Source organism: Erithacus rubecula (assembly GCF_903797595.1).
Source record: "Erithacus rubecula genome assembly, chromosome: 10".
Lineage (NCBI taxonomy): Eukaryota > Metazoa > Chordata > Aves > Passeriformes > Muscicapidae > Erithacus > Erithacus rubecula.
Window position 1 is genome coordinate 7385968 of NC_136662.1, and position 20262 is coordinate 7406229.

The 20262-nt window shown below is 38.8% G+C and overlaps 1 protein-coding gene across 2 annotated transcripts in view; it reads left to right on the forward strand.

Moving 5' to 3' along the window:
* Positions 1 to 20262, forward strand: part of VAV3 (vav guanine nucleotide exchange factor 3) — a 149566-nt gene that overhangs the window by 83986 nt on the left and 45318 nt on the right. For both annotated transcript variants that reach the window (XM_079313787.1, XM_079313786.1), the window contains exons 16-19: positions 4770 to 4871; positions 5980 to 6080; positions 14188 to 14210; positions 17308 to 17353. In XM_079313787.1, coding sequence (XP_079169913.1) covers positions 4770 to 4871; positions 5980 to 6080; positions 14188 to 14210; positions 17308 to 17353 — 272 coding nt within the window. The remainder of the gene's footprint in view (positions 1 to 4769; positions 4872 to 5979; positions 6081 to 14187; positions 14211 to 17307; positions 17354 to 20262) is intronic.

Consider the following 20262-nt stretch of genomic DNA (forward strand, 5'->3'; position numbering starts at 1 on the left):
CCTGAAGATGATGTAATTTATTTGTTTATTCCATCCTGTTGTGAAAGGTACTCTGGATACTTTTCCTTGTGGGAAACAAATATGAATATAAGAATGCTGATAAAACCCTAACTTGTTGCTATCAGAGAGCCAAATGCCTGTGGTATTCTACTACTCTTCAGACACATTCTGATTTAAATGTCTTCTCATCAGAATATGGTTTTGATTAAGTAAGGAAATTACAGCAACATATCTTATCTAAGTTGCTTGATACTAATGATGTACACTTCATTGCATATACACCTTGGCAACACTTTAGATCAAAGATAATCAAAGTTCAGATGAGTAAAACGGGGCATGGAACTTACACAGTTGGATAGGTCAAGATTGTCAAGGTTCATTGGGGTTTTTTTTAATTTATGTGTTAGTCTTTTGATTGAGACATGTTTGTGTTTTGAGGGTTAAGCATGAGTTTTAAGTCTTTGATGTATTATCTCAGTCACTAGTGTGAGAAAATGGTAGTTTAAACTGTTTCTTTTTTTAATATAAACCATTATTTTTGTTTTTTTGAGGTAGGGTAGTCAAGAGAATGTATTCCTTATGCTATAGGCATAGGAATAAGCATCTAGAAGCCTTGTCTGACAAGACAATTTTGGGTTACCTAAATCATTACTCTGTGGTCAGCTGTGCCATTAATCTAGACAAAGATGATTACTGGAATGGATTTTGTCTGCAGAAGCTTGTGGGGGATGGTTGATAACATGACACTTCCTGACACCATTTATAAAGGTGTTGTGTTATGTGGGTGGGATGAGATTGGCCTGTGATCAATTTACTCATCTGAAAAGAACAAGTCAGTAGAAAGAAGTGGCACTGCAAATGTGGAGAGAATATTTTTAGGAGGGGAATATTTCATATGCACAAGGAGTGTTACCTGGGTAACTCTTTTCTACACTGAACTTTTAAAACTTTAAAGATAAAGAGACTGCTCAGAGATGGAGGACTGACTGAAGAAGATGGTCATTCTGTCCCTGGAACTGTGGCTCCTGTGGCTGGTGCAGAGACAAGAATTGTGTGTCCAAGTGACAGAGACTCGTGAGATAATGCACCTGCAGCTCTCTGGGTTGGTGGTGTAGCAGTGAATTGGTCCCAGTGGGACTAATATTCTGTAAGTAAATTGGAAAGAGAAAGCTTTGCTCAGAAGGCTCAGGGGCAGCCCAAGGACATTGCAGTAGTAACTGGAGTAAATCTGGTTATGGGGTTCCAGCACTGTGCAGGAGGGGGCATTTGTGGTTGTCCCTTATAAAACCTCTGGTGCTGAATTGAGGAGAGAATTGGAAAAATTCTCCTAATAACAGATTCACATTGACATTTTGTCTCTGCTATAGTAGGGAAGTTAAAATTGCCTGGGGAAAAAACTAGAAGAGTCAAAGGAAAACTACTTTCCCCTCCCCACATTGCTGTTGCTTATAAAAATAAGAGAGTTTTACAATAAAATGAGGAACATGTTCTCTGTCACTATTTACTTCAGATTAAGTATTTCTGGTGTATGTGTGGCTTCCTGCTCTGGTCACTCATCAAGCTTGTTTGACAGCAGAAATAGAAAATACATTTCTTTTGCTGCCTGGGGCACCCCATAATAGCAGTGGCTGTGGTAGGAGGGACTGAGGAGTCTGCAGAAGGTCTTGGCTGTCTCACTGTGATGGTGAAGGAACCCAGTGTAAGACCCAAAATAAGTTTTGTTAATTGCTTCAATACATTTGAATTTTGCTAACAGTCATGTCTGGGTTTCTTTTTTTCTGTCTCCAACAAGAAATCCTTCTAAAGTGGAAGGCTCAAAATTAATATTGTCATAAATACTGTTTTTTATTTCTCTCTTGCTATATGCCTACAACGGAAGTAGAAGAGAAAAGATTTGAGGATGAAATGTTCTCTTTACTGTGTTGTGAGAGCTCTGCTCTCTCTTCTGAGGATATCAGTGTAAGGCTTCCATGCTGTAACCAAAGGAGCTTTTTTGTGGTTGGACATGGCTCTGAAAAGTTGTATGCCATGCCACAACTATTTTGCATTATCAGCTTTATTTGCTGTATTTGAAGATTCAAATAATAGCATGTGTGATATTCAGTTTGAAAGTTTTTTGTGGAAAACAACTTTCTATGGTCCTTGTGGTATTTGGACTTAGTCATAGATGACTTAATCTCTAGCTGGAAACTTTCACATATGAATCAAATTGGGTTTTTTTGTGTTGCATTTGATTTTGGAAAATTAATATATTGAAAACTAAAATATCAAACCCCTAGATTCATTAAGTTTCTGACTACATTTAAAGGCTTGCTGCTGTAGTGCATCATCTCAGGCTTGTCTGATGTGATGTGTGATGGGACTGCAGAACTGGATTTGCTGTAATGCAGTGTCACTGATCAAGAATCAGAATGTGCAAGGGTTTGCCAGCCCACAGTAGTGCTGCACTAAATGTTCTTCTACAAAGCTTTCCTTATTCTACCTCTACATTTGCAGTAGACATCACATGTGGATTTTATTTTTCTGGGTTTTATTGTTTCACTAATTATCTTCCCGTACTGTGCTTCACTTTACAGCACTCTGGCTCCAGAGTAACCATACATTTTCTTACTCAGCATTGTTCTTTTCAAATATTGCTTTTGCTATAAAGAAGAATGAATACAGTGTATCATCCTTGTTCTGTTAATAGGAGGTATATTTTGAGTAGTTCATGCACTTCAATCTTTGTGGAAGATAGCCTGAGAGAAGAATTAAAGAATTTTTACATATGGAAGAAAGTTGTGTAGTCACATCCATGTATTAAACTACTTTCTATATTTTTTTTTCTTTTGATCCACTTATGCTTATTATTTTTGAAGATTGATTCTGTTATAATTAAATGAATGAATTTTTTCTTTGGTTTGTTATTGAAAAATGGTCAGGTTGTTAGCTTTAATTTAACATGCTTTCAATCTTACCAGTCTTGCACTTCTGGCTTATACTTTGAACATAGTTCTGCAAGATGTCCATGTCTGAACCAAATGGTCAGTAAAACTGAGCTTTTGTTGGGAGTGAAGTACTGCAACTTGTTTTAGGGATTTTTCAGGATTGCTTGGAGTGTAGCCTAAGAAGTTTTGGCAGCCCTCTGGCAGACACGTTATGAAATGCAGGCTGTACCTAGTTAAGAGTCAAAAAAATAATAATTCTTTTTCTCTTATAATAATTCTTTCTTCACTTTATGTGATTAATTTTATCCTGCTACTGTACCTTCCTGCTGTGGATGGATAGTATGCACACCCGTTTCAGTCAGCAGAAGTTGTGGAATTGACATTTTGCATGTTAGAGCAGAGAGACACAAATGAGGTAGTTAAAACAGTACTGATTGTAAGGTTATTCTCAGGCATAAAAGCAAAATTCCTTTTGCTTTTTGAGTTCAGTTTCATTGTCAGCAGGTGGATTTGAAGTTTGACCTTTCTGACACTGGGTACTTAAACAGTCTCTGATGTTTTTTTGTAACCCTTTTAATTCTATCCAAGAGAGAATGATGCTTTGGATAGTTATTTATATTTCATTGCAGTTTGTGGCTGGTCTGTGTTTTAGCATGGAAGTTATTTATAGTACATAAGAATGAAACTTATAAGTATCTCCAACTTTAATGGGTTTCTATGTTGGAAAAAGCTTCTGGTTTTTCCTTGGAGTACTGTGGATTCTTGAATTCCTGCCGTCATGATTTTTTTCCTATTTTAATTCCCATGCATTATGTCTTGCTATATTTTTGATAGAAAAATACCAGAAATTTATGGAGTCTTAAACATTCTAAAATAAACAATACTAAAAAATTCATTAACCCTTACTACATATATATTTTTTATTGTCTGATACAGTCTAGATTAATATTAGGTTATGTATCTAGAATTTCAGCATTACTGATTTTGACAGTTTTAAGCTAGTTTGGGGATCTTACTGAATTAACAAAACAAAAAAACATTGAAAATGCCTATTCTCCCATTCAGTCTTGGAAATGGGACAGATGACAGAAAAAATTGAATAGATTACTTAATAAAACTTAAATCTGAAAACTAAATCTGACTGAAAACAGCCACTGGTACAACAAATGATGAGTGGGTCACATTTAAATTGTACTCCTGCTATTAAAAGGGATCAGTAGGGAAGTTAAACAAAACACAAGTACAGTAATAGACCAGTGCTTTGTGCACAAACCTGATCTTTGGAAATAAGTCTGCTAGTAGTGTGTTGGTATCTTGGCAATCTGAATAGTAATATTTTATTATCTTAAATTTACTCTGTGTCTACAGCTGTGGACTGTAGATATGGCCTTAAACAAGGGTAACCAAACCTTGGTGAATATTTTCTAATTGTTTTGAAGGCACTTAGGTTATCCAGTATATTGCTGCATAGTTGTGACCTAAATGCCCTAAATTTGCTGTTAATATTTTCAAATATGGTGCTTCTCAGGCTGTGATCTGCTTTCCCTTGAGCATTCACATAATAAAATATTGTTGAGAATTATCCTAGTTACTCAAACAAGAATAAAAATCAGATGTTTATTTTTCTATTTATTATGACAGCTAAGGTAGTTATAGGGTATATTTAAGAAGTTTCCATAGTACCATCGAGGTGTTTGGGAAAGCCCACACTTCTGGTTCTTGTCACTGAAAACCACTGAAGTCTAAATAAAACTAGTTGTTTGTGGATTAAGATTTCCTGGTGTGAATGTTGCCTCATGTTCTAGATTTCATTGAATGCCTCTTTTCAAATTTTGTTTTTAGATCAAACATCCGGCCAGACTATGCAGATACGAGTTTTCATGAGTTCAAAATGCACACCTTCAGTCGGGTGACATCTTGCAAAGTCTGTCAGATGCTTCTGAGGTATTGTAAAAGTTTTTTTGGGTGGTGGTCTCCCCGTCCCTGCCCCTGCAAGGTCAGGCTGGATGGGGTTTTGAAAGGTGTCCCTCTCCATGGCAGAGAGTTTGGATAAGCTTTAAGATGCCTTCCAACCCAAACCCTTCTATGATTCTATGGTGCATATTGTTGACATTCTGAAAAATGAAGCCACAGCATTTTAGTGAGGATATTTGCCTTTGTTAAGCACAGGCATGGAATGAATGCACTTCAGGTGTGTTCTTCCGTGTTAAACATTTTTTCTTCCTTTAGCAGTGCTTTTCCTGACTAGTCAGACTCACCTGGATTTTCAGAGATTTTAATTTTTTTCCTTTTTACCCTCAATGCAATAAGGGCTAAGTGACTATTACAGTCGTGCATACCTTCTAAACTTTAAAGTCAGGAGGGCTAATTCCTGACTTTGGAGCAGTGTAGTTGAGTTCCTGGGTCTGCACCAAGTGCTGTTGTTGAGGAGCAGCTGTTGAGCATTCAGGACACAGCACCCAGGATGCTGCCTGGTTCTCCATGGGCCACCAGCTGGGTATTCCCAAGTGCCACCTTGTGGGACAGAGACAGGAATTAGCATCCCCAAAAATTACTTGAAGTGTCCATGATAAATGTTTTTTAAAAAATGAACAAATTTAAGGTCAAGAATATTTGCCATATAGCCTCAAAACTGTTAAATGCTTGAAGAAGATATACATTCAAACTTACAACTCTCTTGAACTGGGTCCTGTTCTTGATGGTCCCTAGACAAATTCCCACTGAGATGAAGTGTAGATCTGTAGTAGGATAGATGCATAATGGTACAATTTCAAGTGTACTGTTCCAAAGTAGCTTTGGATTACATTGAAATGGAGGTTATTATTCTACTGGTAGTCTGAAAGAACTGTCTGTTTGTGATTTTTAAATGGCTAGTAGTGACAGAAAGCAGATCAGCTGCTTGTTTAGCAGTTGTCACTTTTTCTCAAGCCTTTAAGGACTATCATTATGCAGAACAACAAATGACTTCTAATACCTTCTGCCATGTCTCTTATGTCCTTTATGTGTGGAATTTGTCACCTCTAATGTATCACTACCTAATTTTATTTTACAGGGGAACATTTTATCAAGGCTATTTATGTTCTAAATGTGGAGCTGGAGCACACAAAGAATGTTTAGGAAGACTAGACAATTGTGGCAGGGCTAATTCAGGTGGTAAGTCATTTTTATTGTTAGAATACAGTTTTTAATTAGGACATAAAACTTGCTAGATATAATTAAGGTTTAATTTACCTCTAATTTGTGTTTATTGTAACATGCATACTTGTGAAACTACCATTTATAAGCACAATTAGAATTGCATTTAGGATTCATAGGGATTTTTATTGCTACTAAATTGAAATGTTCCAAAGCAGGAGAGAACTCTTACAGGTCAAACCAAATTCTTTCATCGATGTTGTGTACAACAAGGAATTTCTCTCCTTTCAGTTGTGGACTGCTCATATCTAACACCTACAGTACAGCACATCATTTGTCATCCTTGTGCTTCTCCCTTTGTGTCTATGTCAATTTTCATATTTTCCTCTCAGCTCCTAAAGCTGTTTGTGTTGCCTCAGCTTCCTCTTTCATGTCTGGTTTCCATGGTTTCTGTCCACTCACAATATTCACAAAAAGGTGATTGATGGTTCTCTACTTCCAGCACCTAAGAACTACTTTTTTTCTTCTTTTAATCAATTGTTTTGTGAATTTCTTCCCTGGCCATCATCACTTTGGACTTCCCTGTTCCGCTCTTTGGGACTTCAAGGAGCCTTTTGATTTCAACTACCGTTTGGCCTCCCACAAATAACTCCAAAAATTTGAGATCTTCCTGTTCTGCTCAGTATTATACCTGTAAATCTCTTTCTGGCATCTTCTGGATCTCCCATGTTAATCCCTTCCCCTTCCCCTTTTTTCTCAGATGCTTTTCTGTACTGGAGATCTTTGCACTGTCCTCCAAGTCTGAACTCTTTACAAATAATCTTTTGTAGATCTGAAAACTGTACATGCGATCACAGTATTTGTGACTGAAACCCTTTTTGGAACACAGGCTTTTCACAGAACCTCCTGCAGATATTCTAAGGAAAATAAATATAAATTTTTTTAAAAAACCTGAATGTTTTAAAGCAATTACTTGAAATTAATAGAGTGGAAAAACAAACACATAGTGTTCTTTACAAAAGAACTGTCTTCTGTGATATGAGACACCCCTACTTCTACTTTTTTCCTTTGTCTTGCTCCTTTTCTTTTAATCACTTCTGGTTTTATTTTAATTGGATAGCTGGCACCCCAGGAGGTGGGAGCTTGTCTTTCTGTTCCTCTGTAAATATCTGTGGACACATATGGTGCAACATGCATTAGTAAGAATGACCATAAATGCCTAGATATCAAAAGGTCTGATTTCTTTTAATTTTCCTGCATACTTAAGCAATGCTGTAGACTTGCTAGAGAGAACAGAATAACAGCAAGAACAAATCACATTCCTCCTTCTTTGAAAGTGGAAAAAATTATAATTTTAAAAATTCAAAGAAGTAGAATGGTATTTTGGATTTTACTTTAAATCATGTTCCTGATGTTTGTAGAATTATGTTGTACTGAAATTGCAAGCAACAGGATTGCTAAGATATTTTTTTGTGTTACATGTTCTGGTTCCACCCAGGTGTTCAGCACTCTCTTCAAACATCACTTTCTCTTGTTTTTTCTTTATGCAAAGACTCCCTGGTTGCAGTTGCTGTCATACAAGACAGGAGAGTTGTGCATCTCCTACCTGCTCTTGAGGCAGAAGGACAGAAGGTGCTGAGCTGTGTCTTTCCTTACAGACTGCTCTGTGATCATAGCTACAAAAACCAGCTCTAAACTGCAGCCCTTGCCATACATCCCTGTGCTTTATCACACAATGAGCATGGAAAGGACAAGGGGTTTTGCTTACTTGCTCAAAATGTGTCATCCCTCCTCCTGATAAAGGGACTTGGGCCAGTGAGTAGGAAGGGAAATCCTCAGGTTTTTCCTCTACTGGTTTCTACTTTTACTCTTTATTTGCCTTTTTAAAGAAAGAGGTGTTGATTGGGCAGTGCTGGCCATTCATAATGTGCACAAACCAAGGAAAGGTTTAAGGAGGAGTTTTACCAGTACCTGCATCCCTGTGTGGGCCACAAAGGGATGAGAAAATTCAGACTCTCTGAAATATTGGTTAGTGAAACTTGAATTGTTTTTTTAGAGTTGTCCTTTAATTATTCCAGAGCTATGCTGAGAAATGAGGTCTCCCATAAATTATCTTTCATGCCTGCTAAGCTATGAAATGTTATTGAAAGCATCAGACATAAAGATATAATGTAAAATTCAACATTTTTGCTGCCCTTTGTGGAAGAAGTATACTCCATAGGCACCAAATTCTAACATGCCTTTAATTTTGAATACTTTTCTTTTGAAATATTTAGAGAAATTAATCTATGATAAATATAATATTTTTAGCAGTATTATTTGCTGCTCCTGTGGAAAATGAGCAATGGCTCATACAGCAGCAAAATGCCTGGAACACTTATTGTATTTCTGTGTTTGGGTTTTTTTCCTCCCCACTTTTTTTTTCTAGGGGACTATGATAGCCTTTTTCACAAGGTATAATGTACATGAAGCTGAATCATCCTTTTAGGAAACTGGACATTGCTGTTCCTCAATCATGTAGGATTAGTTATGGCCACACACATGGAATATATCTCTATATATGTGTAGATATATGTATTTTCTGTTTAATCTGGTGTTCTGTCAGTTATTCTGCCAGTGCCATTCCAGATCCTCTGTGTGGTACACAGTGTCCAGGAATGATGCTCCTTGCTTGATCCTGTTAAACTTTCTTCCTTTCTTTTTTGGTGTTAGAAGAGTTTTTACATCTTGTTAATGCTTTTGCATGGCTTCTCTATTTGGAAATATCCCACTGCATTTCAGAGTGTTAGAACAGTGAGTTCTCTGTGAATATGTAGATGTGAATTTGGGCTTTTGTGAGAAGTCTTGACTGAACTGCTTCTCTATGACAGATTATTTTGACTTCTTAATAGTATATTCTCCAAATACAAAAGTTTCAAAATTTTTATTATTTTTTATAAGTATAATGTTTTCTATGTTTCAAATAATGTTCATTCCTATTCTGTAGACCCCTTGTACTTCTAGGGGCTTATTTATAAAAAGGTGATCAGAGTTCAAAGCACTGAAGTAGGAATATGCCATTACATTCCTCAAAGGCATTTGAATTTTCCTTAACATCTTCTGGTTCTGTAAAGTTTAAGACTTGGTTTTCTTTACAGACCATGAGCAGATGTTTTTGCCAGCCTTTCTGAAATGATGCTTAGAACTTTCCTGAGTGGATTAAATATTTTAAAATTTCATTGCAAGTCGCACTTTGTGAAAATTCAAAAGACAGACTTGCAAAGATAGATGAAACCTTTTGAATGACAAAATTATTAAGTGTCAGATTTAGATGATACACTTATGAGAGAAACATTGACAAAATCTGAAGATAAATTGCTGTGTTCTCATACTATGCCTTATACACAAACATATGCCAGTTCTTCAGATGTTTTGCTTCAAAGGCAGCCAGTTCAGCAGATTGTAGAAATTTTAGTGATAAAAGATGCAGAGTTAATCAGCTGAATTAATAAATAGAACAAAATGTTTGCATTTAGCCCTTGGGTTTTCTAGGGTGCTGTTCCTGCCCTTGCTGCTGTAAATCAGCAGTGCTGGTTAAGTCTTCTGTGCTCATTTCTGTCATTATTAATTTAACCCTTTTTTTCCCCCTTAAAATGCTGTCCTGTACATCCTCAAATAGTCCTCTAAATTTTCATATATTTTACTTTTCTGCCCTATTACGTAATCTTTCTGTGATTTGGAATCCTGGCTAATGTTCTGATGAATTTCTTTGAGTCTGATTGCACGATCTTAGACTGTATGAAATCCTTGAACACAAGGATTAGAAAATGGATGGACATATTTCTGTGACAGGCCATTTATAAAGACATATGTAGTGTTCTTTCCTCTGCTGGCTATGAGGGCATCTCCTCTCCCTTGTCAAATCTTCTGGCTTCTCAACTGCATTCCTATGTCTTATTTCATGGCACAGAGCAATTTCACTCATCTGGTGATGCTTTCCCACTGGCTGGAAGGGTTTGTGTCTGGGAATGTTTAAGACTGGGGCCTTGGGTAAGCAAGGATGAGTAAGACACACCTTTGGTAGCCAAAGGGAGAAGCTGTATCCCTTGTTGTTCCCACTTTTATTGTACACACTGTTCTGCGTCCCTTGCAATTTCTTCAGAGGGTTGACAAAACAGTTTCACTCTGCCCAGAACATACTGAAGAAGTCCAGTCTGTTTTCTAGTCTAAATCAGCAGAATCAACAATTTGTTTTTATTTCCACACTGGAATTTTTCCAAGTCCATCAAATTATGCTGAATTAAGTATTCTCAGGCAAATGCTTGCTGGTTCTACTGACTATTGAATATTTCAATTAGAGAAACCTCCAATGATTCTAGAATCTGAAAGTGTTTTGAATTTTTTAAGTATAGTGCCAAACCCACAGAATTTTCTTCTTTATATTGCTTTTCCCAGGGAATGTTAAAGGCGTGTCTCATCAGGTCATAAATAGATGAGAAAAACATTAGCTGAGACAAACATTAGCTGGTCCTTTTTATAGTAAATTTTACTTAACTTATGCATGATTTCTTTAATTTCATTTGAAAAGGTATTCTATTTCTTCAGATGGAAAATAAGTTGCTTCAACTGTGAGATGAACTTAAAAGACAATGTTGGCATGTGAATGAGTTAAGTTTAGAATTGCTTTCATACAGTAGTGTGCTGCCCAATGATACAGTCCATGCTGTTCATGTCCTAATTGCTCACTACAGCACATTAGAGATTATTCATGAAAAGCCTGTGCTCTTGACATCTCAACAGAAACCAGCAGCTTTCACTATTTACGTTTTTGCTGACTTAATCAATAGTTGCAAAGTTGCTGGCTCTCCTCCAAACCTCTCGTGTCAACTGAATTGACAAGTAAATGCTCAAATCTCACAAAGTTCATTGGAGTTATGCCACTTTTTTTAAAAACTGCAACACAGGTTGAGCTGTATTGCTTAACTAATGATTCTTGCTCAATCTGAACAAAAGCCAGTTAGGGTGCTTGATGTTTTTTAGGGTCCTTCATTGTGGTACATCTGGGTCACATTTCTAATTTTGTTCTGATTGAGTAATAACTGGCTAAATGACTGGAAAGGAGCACGTAGTCCCACAGCTCCTTCCAAGGGACTTAGTTTATAGTTCCTGCATTTTAATTTTCGACTTTTCTTTTAAAATAAAAAGGTGAGTAGCTTATTACATATACTTTTTATTTACTCTGTTTAGTTAGCATGTAAATGCAGCTGCTTTGTTGCATCCCTGAAGAGCAGCTTAGTCCCATTTTCTGAGCTGTGCTTCCTCACTTATTGAGGCCAGCTGCTGCTCCTCTTGCTTCTATGGTAAAATATGGTGTTCAAAATGTGACCCAATGGTAATATTGCCTCAGTGAATAAACAAGAAAAACCCCCAAACTGTGCTGAACTATGGCATTAATTATGTGGCTGTCAGAACTGAGGACTCACTTGATGATTTCATTGGCACACTGGTGGTGAGCAGGAACTTGAATTAAAGTTGTCATGTGTAAAATATAATTTATTTTTTCCTCTAAAAATAGAAATTAAGGTTTACTTGGTCTTGTACTTGTGTAATGTTTGGAAAACAGATCTTTCATGAGGACACGATACAAATATTTCAATACAGAATATTCTGAAATGCAAATATATTTAAACTGTAATGAAATAACAAGACAAGTCTTAATTTTTTGAATAGGCTTATAGGTGGAAATACAGATACTGGATATTGTTTTCTATTCCTGAAGTGTTAACAGTAATGGCATTTTGGTCCATCAGTGTTGGTTTTCTTCTTAATCTAAATCCCTCACTTCCCTTTTAATGAAATTTATTTTACATGAATGATCAGGAGTATTTGTTATCTTCTTATGTAGTGATTTGTTCAATTCAGTTATTCAGTTATTGAAAGTTAATCACTGAATTTCCTAATTACTTATTATAAAAACCTTTGGGATGCTCTGATCACCAGCTGGAACTCATTCATCTAGTTAATTTGGGATATTTTCTAGAGGTAAAAATAATATTCAGTGGCAACGTTTAAAAATCAGATTAATTCATTCCAATTGGATGATAGAACAACATTTCCATTTCAACTTTTTGATAAAGGATCTTCTGAAATAAATATAAGTCTTTAGAATATAGAAAAGAAAGAAAATCCCTAAGACTAGATTTGAAGTTTAGGCTTCCTTTGCAACTACTTAACCTCTAAGATTTCCCTTCATTTGAAGTCATTCATAATGCCGAGATCAAACATATAGAAGAGGAGATTTCATTCAGATTTTGGCAAAAATTCTCAAAGGCATATTAGATTCTGAAATACCAAAATTATATTGAATTTCAGCAGCACTTAGGCAACTAATTCCCTCAGGGTGCTTAGAAAACCTCAACAGACTAGCTGCATCTCCTCCTTTGGGCAGGCTTATTTCCCTTCTCTTTGCTCGCTCCAGATGCAAACTGCCCCTTTGGGAAGGTTGTACTCGCTCCCAGGAGTTCTCTCAGTGCACTGTTGTGCAGTGCTGTGCTGAGCAGTTCTGTGCTGAGCAGTTCTGTGCTGTGCAGTTCTGTGCTGTGCAGTTCTGTGCTGTGCAGTTCTGTGCAGTGCTGTGCAGTTCTGTGCAGTGCTGTGCAGTTCTGTTCTGTGCAGTTCTGTGCAGTGCAGTTCTGTGCTGTGCAGTTCTGTTCTGTGCAGTTCTGTGCAGTGCAGTTCTGTGCTGTGCAGTTCTGTGCTGTGCAGTTCTGTTCTGTGCAGTTCTGTGCAGTTCTGTGCAGTTCTGTGCAGTTCTGTTCTGTGCAGTTCTGTGCAGTTCTGTTCTGTGCAGTTCTGTTCTGTGCAGTTCTGTTCTGTGCAGTTCTGTTCTGTGCAGTTCTGTGCAGTTCTGTTCTGTGCAGTTCTGTTCTGTTCTGTGCAGTTCTGTGCAGTTCTGTTCTGTGCAGTTCTGTGCAGTTCTGTGCTGTGCAGTTCTGTTCTGTGCAGTTCTGTTCTGTTCTGTGCTGTTCTGTGCTGGCAGGACTGCGGGCCTACGTGAGCGGAGCTGTGCCAGCGCTGCTGTGGGCTCGGCCTCGACACGCCAGGCCTTTTGTTTTCCCACACTCACTGCTTAAACAGCCTTTCCCAGAGGAACTAAAGGGGACTTGCAGTTTACGTTTATTATCTGTTTTACTGTGGATATGTCAGAAGTTATTACAGTAAAAGTTTTCCAGTGTCCTGAATCACAGAGAGACCAGCCCAGCAACGTGTGCAGTGTGTGAGGCACACATGGGCAAACACAGCTTTGCTAAGGCACCCACCCAAAATCCAGAGTTTCTGAATTACCCAAATCCAAATTACCCAAATATCTGCTATCAGATTAGGCATTCAAAGGACATGTGAAAAGGATATCTTCTTTTGTGCCTTTTGTGATGCCTGGTAGTGTGTGTGCGCTCAAGTGTCACTGGCTTTATTCAGGCTTTCTGATGTCCCAAAGGACTTTTGCTCTAATTTTTACCATAATAGCACTTGTAGTAAAAGCAAATAAAGCAGCAGTGGCATCGACCTCTAGTTATAGTAATGCAATGCCGAATTGAGCATGAAACATAGAACACTTTGAAGCTAAAGGTGTGTGTTTAACCTTGATAAACCTTATCACACTGAAAAGACAGAGGGAAAAAAAAAAAAAGATGTGAGCTCGACTTGGAGTGAACTGCGGCTCTGACTTTCCAAGGAGTCAGCGTTGATAAACCGTAGCGTTTATTGGGGTGGTGTCCTGGCCTGCTGTGCCCGGGGCAGTGCCCGGAGCCGTGAGGGGAGGACCGAGCCGTGCCCGGAGCCGGGCTGTGCCGTACCCGGAGCCGTGCCCGGAGCCGTGCTGTGCCGTGCCGAGCCGTGCTGTGCCGTGCCCGGAGCTGTTCTGTTCTGTGCCGTGCCGAGCCGTGCCCGGCCCCGGCCATGGGCGCAGCCCGGCGGGGCCAATGAGCGCGGCCGGGTTTGCTCAACAGCGCCCGGCGCGCCCGGGCTCGGGGCGGCGGCTCCGCTCCCGTGGCTGAAGGAGGCAGCGGGGTTTCTCTAACAGCACGGGCTCTATAAAACCTGCACAGTTTGCAATCAACAATAATGCCAATTTTTACTTATGTTTCAGAACATGGAAACGTGAAACACGAGGTAAGGATTTGTTTTCTTTTGCATGTGCTGTTTGTTTTGTTGGTGACATAAGAGCTCCTTATTACTTTGTGTACATGCTGATGGAAGAAGGTATGTTTTTCTTCTGGGTTTGCAAGCAGATTTCTTTAGAGTGCTGTAGAAGTTGTCCAACCAACAAGGTATTCATGGTTAAATGTGAATGTCTTCTGCTCAAAATGTGCATTAAACTTGCAGCAAAATGAGTGCTGAGAGCCCTGAAAGGGGCGGAGATGCTTTTTTAAGATACAGGTAAGAAAACATTGCTTCACAGCTGGTGGTTAGATCCTTACAGTTCCTAGACAAAATCTGTCTGTAGAGTTAAAAGTTTTTTTTTTTCTTTTCTTTTTCTCTGCCATGCCAGAGAACAGTGGGGTGACGAAAAGTTGGCAGAGCAGTGTTTGCCCCTTCATGTGAAGGGACTTTGCTTGCAGAGGTATCCTGTGGAATGAGTTTATATAACCTGGAGAGAACATCAGAGTGGGACCTGAACAGAGCAGCTGCTGTCATGCACCTAGTGCAGCTTGCTGTCACCTGGGAAGGCTGCAAGCCACCCTGTGTTATTTTTTGGCCAGCTCCTGGGGCCCTTTCACTGTTGTACAGGAGGACACAGCAGCTGGGTTTTGTCTGTCCTGTCTGACAAAAGAAAGGCAGCACTTCAGACCTAGAGCATAATAGTTTCTAGCATCTATTTTAGGTCAGAAGTTTATAGTGATTGCTTAAGTGACATGCTAGTTATGAACAGCATGTGAATGTGCATGTTGGGGCTCTCCATAAGCATGGCTGTGTTTAGGGGGGATGGGAGGATGTTATTGCTGCCATGGCTGGTGCAGGGATAGCTGTGTGCAGGGCTGACCATGTCTCTGCTTTCTGATGTTTGAGCTGTTTGGGTGTCACTGGAACCCCGGACAGCAGTGGGGCTGGGTGAAGGCAGCTCTGCACCCTCTGAGCTCCTGGGATGTGGGCCCCAGGTGGGCTTCTGCTCCTGGGATCCTGCAGGGGAATCATGTGGTGGGGGAGCTCTGGCAGAGGAGAGGGGTGTGCTGCCTGTGCCCATCCCCTGCCCCTGCCTGTGCCCAGCCCCTGCCCCTGCCTGTGCCCATCCCCTGCCCCTGCCTGTGCCCAGCCCCTGCCCCTGCCTGTGCCCAGCCCCTGCCTGTGCCCAGCCCCTGCCCCTGCCTGTGCCCAGCCCCTGCCTGTGCCCAGCCCCTGCCCCTGCCTGTGCCCAGCCCCTGCCTGCTGTCCTCACTGCATCCTCACCCATGCATCTGCCCAGCCTTCTGTGCCTCTGCCTTGACAGATGTGCTGAGTAAGGGCACTCTAAACTATGGGAATCACAGTGTGGTCCATTTGCCTGATGCCTTCTCAGTCCTGCATCTGGCAGGCATGGCTGGAGAGCTGTGAGCAGGTCATCTACTGGGCTTAGTGGACAAGGCTTCCTAAAACTAACTGTGGTGACCTTACTGTGTCTGGACAAAAAAAAATAGGTATACTGTTTTTTCTTAGGAAAATAAAGGCCTCCTTTCTGGAGCTATTGATTTACTATTGCCTATTGAGTTGATCCAAAACATCAAGATTACATTGATTTTTACCAAGACTCCTATTTAAGTGTCTGCTTTAATTCTCTCTGTGCAGAAGAAAACTTAAGCATAGATGAGGGACTTTAATTTTGGAAAACGTGGTTTTAGGTTTTATACCAGTAAAGTAAAGAACCTACTAGTAAATCAGTATGTTTAAGGGTATTGAGCACGTTTTCATACAGCTCAAGGACTATTTCCTTAAAACCGTTTTCCAGCCATATTTTGGTGTATATCACTTGAGTTGTCACAGTCCCTCTGTTGTTTTTATTTCAATTAAGTCTTTCTCTGTCTCCCATTGTAATTTTCCAAGTCCTTCCCCTTTCCCTTTCTTGTGCAAATCTGTGGTTGCTCACCAATCTAAATCAATCCATATCAGTAACATGGTATAAAAAACAATATAGGACATAATTGAGTAGGACATAATTGAGCATTTTGCTTTTATCCAGTACTGCTGTCTTCATTGTGGCAGCAGATTTAAATTTTTATTCTTTAAGCAAAACTCATGTCCTTTCTTTAATTAAACTTGTGGGGTACAGAGAGAATATTTCCAAGGACTCGAGAGTTTGAAAGCTATTTTCAAAACCAAACTTTTGATTTTGCTTGCCTGCTACAGGGCTTGGTAATTTGGTTATGCCTCAGGTTACTGCTTTCTGGCTTGCCTTGGTGTGTGTCCTGCATCAGCTTATATCAACGGCGAGTAAATCAGAACAACCTAATTGTTCCCTTTGTTATGCAACATGCCTTTCTCTGCTTGGTTTGATTAAAAAATAAATAAATGCATGAACCATCATGCAAGTTACCTGATAAAACAAGTTTGCAAAAGCAGATGAGTTGTTCACAGATATGCATTATTTCATGTTGAAATTTCCAGGGATCCATAGCAAGGTCTTAATGTGTAAAATATAGAAAATAAATTGGAATAATCAGAGTCTTGTCAGAGAGTTTCTGATTTCCCACAACTTCCATTCCTCCAATTTTAGAGAGACGAGTTCCTAAATACATTTAAATACTTACCCAGAAAAAAAAAGAAAGTTAAGCATTCCCTAGGGAATTGTAGTTAGCTTCAGTTTAAAGTAGGAATAGTGAAAGTTTCTACCTTATTAAAGCAATGCAAGTGGCTTTGCCTTTTGTGTTGGTGGATGTTGTTTGGGGCTGATAATGCCAGACTGCATGCTTTTACCCTATCCTATTTATAAATGATTAAAAAATACATTTGTTCTTAGTATCAAAAAATATTGCTGTTTAAACAAACCTTCTATGGACTGAGACTCTTTCAGCCCAGTGTCAGAAAAAATGGGATATATGAAAAAGTCATCAAGATTGCTAAGAATATTTTTCAAAGTGTGATCTTTCTACAAGATAAAGATAATTGTGTTGGCGGTTGGGGGAAATAACTTAAGAAAACCAACTTTGCCTAGTAGATTGTGGTCATGAAAGGATTTCAGTAAGCCTCCATGAAAACATGTTTATTCATATCCTTGATTCTTATTTTTGCTCTGCAGAAACGAACAAATGGAATTAGAAGAAGCTCTAGACACGTGGACCCAGGTTTGTATCATGACTTTTTAATACTTCAACATGAAATGAAAAGAGTAAGAAAGCTGAAACTTGCTTTTTTAAGTTGCATTGTGTACTCTATTGCCATGCACACAATGCTGAGGATTTGACTGCTGAGTTCATGAAGGTCTAAAGCAATTGCTCTGTTTGTGATTTCAAAGATAAGGTCAGCTGGTTGAACTCTTAATTTTTTTTTCCCCTAGTTGTTTCTTAAAGTAGAGCTCTGGTTCTATTTGAACAACAAAATGCCTCTGGGCTTTCAGTTAACATGACCCACCCTACTGTACTCTGTAGTTTTAAAAGAAGTAACTAAGGGATGAATAGCAGACAGTTGCTTATAAAACTCAGGTTCTAAGTCTTCAAGTTGTGGGTATTCTCAGCTTCTATCTGTAGTGGTGCTCAGTGCTTAACTTAGGAGTTGCTTTTCTGAAAGGCATAAACCAATTGCAGTTTTATATTGATTTTCAAAGTGATTTTATTTTTTCTGTTAGTTTATAGTAGATACTTCTGTGGAATCATGGCAGCAGCAGCCCTTAAGAAAATTAAATGCATGGTTATAGGTTGTGTTCTCAAGTGGGTGAACATTTCCTCTGGAGACCCATTATCTGTCTGTGTAAAATATTCAATGTTTTTCAGTGTAACTGTGTGATATTTTTAGTTTCATTTTTTACAGTAATTACATTTCTGTCCTTTATGTTTCTTGTATAGTTTAATTACCGGAGATTTGTTATGCAGATATTATTTGGAATAAAAGCAAGCTGTGGATTATTAAATATTTCTAAATGTGGACATCTGAGAATGGTTGAGTTAAACATTAAACAGGATGGCAATTCTGCACACCACATTATAGCCTGGCAGAGCTAAGCACTTTTTAAAAAGTAGGAATGCTGGTTGTGCCACTAGCATTGCAGCTGCCTTGGCTTGGAAAGTCTAAATGTTGTAACTAGCTGAAGCAGACCACACCTTTCTTACTCACGTACCTTTGACATGTTTTGGAACACGTATCGTCGCTTTGTTCCCTCTGGCAAAATAAACCTGCTTCATGATTCTAGAAATTGTTCTGTGTGTCCTGATGACTGCAGTCATAAAAGAAAAAAATGAGCACCCTGTAACTCTGAAAATTAATACAGTCAGAGGGGAAAACATCAAGGGTAGGAATTAAATAATGCAGAAGGGGATGATTTCTTCCAAGTGTTTGCTAACAAGACTGAGTTCTTCCCATTCATTGCATGTTGCAGTCAAGTGTAATTGTGTGCTTGCAGAATAGCCCTTATAGGTTCAGCTGTCTCATGTAGAGTCATAGAAGGTCAAGTAATTTAGCTTTGAGAACCTTTTGAGTATACTGGTGATTTTACTTGCCGTTGAAGTCTGATAGAAGTATTTGCAGGATTTTTATGTACAAGGATACTTTAAAAGTAGTTTTTTATTGAAGACTAAGTACCATTGAAGTCACCAGAAGTAGATGAATTAAGTAGGTGTTTAAAAGCTGCATGTAGCCAATGCCTAAAATGCAGTTCTGCTTGCCCCCTGCTTTGTCCATTTACCTACACAGAACAGTTCTTGAGTTGTTGGGATATTCTTGTTATGAAGTTCTTGGTCCTCATAATACTTTTGAAAGCCAAAAGAAATGCAGAATGTTTGCATGAGCAGTAAATCCCTTTATTAGAGACATGACTCTAGAAGCCTTCTTATAGAATTGCTTCTGATATTTCAAAGGTTTTAAATAAATAATAGTGAGAAATATATTACATACTAATGTGCTCTGTGCATACACTGTTGGTTTTCAAATGAAATGAACATTTGTTTTGCATTTTGTCAGGATAGACATTCTGTGTCCTCCTGTAGATTGCTGGGTATAACTTTTAAAGTCTTTGGTAAACTCCTGGCATCTGTTTTACATAATCTAAGTACCACTGTTCATCAGATTGCACATTGCCTTGAGAGACAGATGCTATCCAGAGGGCAGCACTTGGAAGAGATCAGTCATGTCAGACATACATTACTGCATGGAGCCTCAGAGCTTTCCAAGAGCACTGACACGTAAAATTCTGGAGTCTGAGCACCAGGATGCTCTTTTTGCTGAGAGAGGTGGTCAAAAGGTTGACTGCCCAGACTGCCTTGTCTTTAGAAGGTTTGGGCTGCTGCTGCTGCTGCAGTGAGTGATGTGCTGGTGCTGAAGCATGGGTGTTAGGTTAGGGAGCAGACACTTGCTGTGAATCAATAACCAGCACCTGCAGGGACTAAATATTGATGCAGTTTGATATCACCAATAAATATATAAAAAAATATTTTGGTTTGCAACTTGTCAAGATTGTTCTGTGTGTCTTGGCTATTTTAGTAGACAATCATGAATAGCACAGTCAAGTTAATGCTTTGGTGCTTCTCTTTTTATCCTTAGAGTAAAATTCAACTTTTGCTGACACAGCTTAGCCCAGAATGAAAAGTCATTTAAATTTGATGAGCAGTAGTACAAGTTGAAGGATGGTCTAAACAAAACGATGGGAGGATACTAGATTAATATATCTTGTTTCCTTCTGGTAAAGCTCATTGATGAAGGAACCTATCTAGCTGAAGTACCCTAAAGGCAATTAGTTAATTTATGCCTTTTTCATTTGTGTTTCTTTGAAGTTGGGTTAAAAGTTTTGACAGTGACAGTTCCCTCCTCAAGATTTGCTTTGTGCTGAATAAAAAGAAAGGGTAGAAGGAAAAATGATTAATGGATAATGGAGCAGAGAAATTCCCATGGAATGAAAGCAATTCTGAGAAAAATGCGTACAAAAATAAAAGTTTGAAGAAGTTATACATGTGAAGAAAAGACTGGAAATCCTACAAAATATGATTTTGTCTTTACTCTGTGCACTAGGCCTTCAGCCTGCAATTCAGTTGCAGAGGGCTCCTGA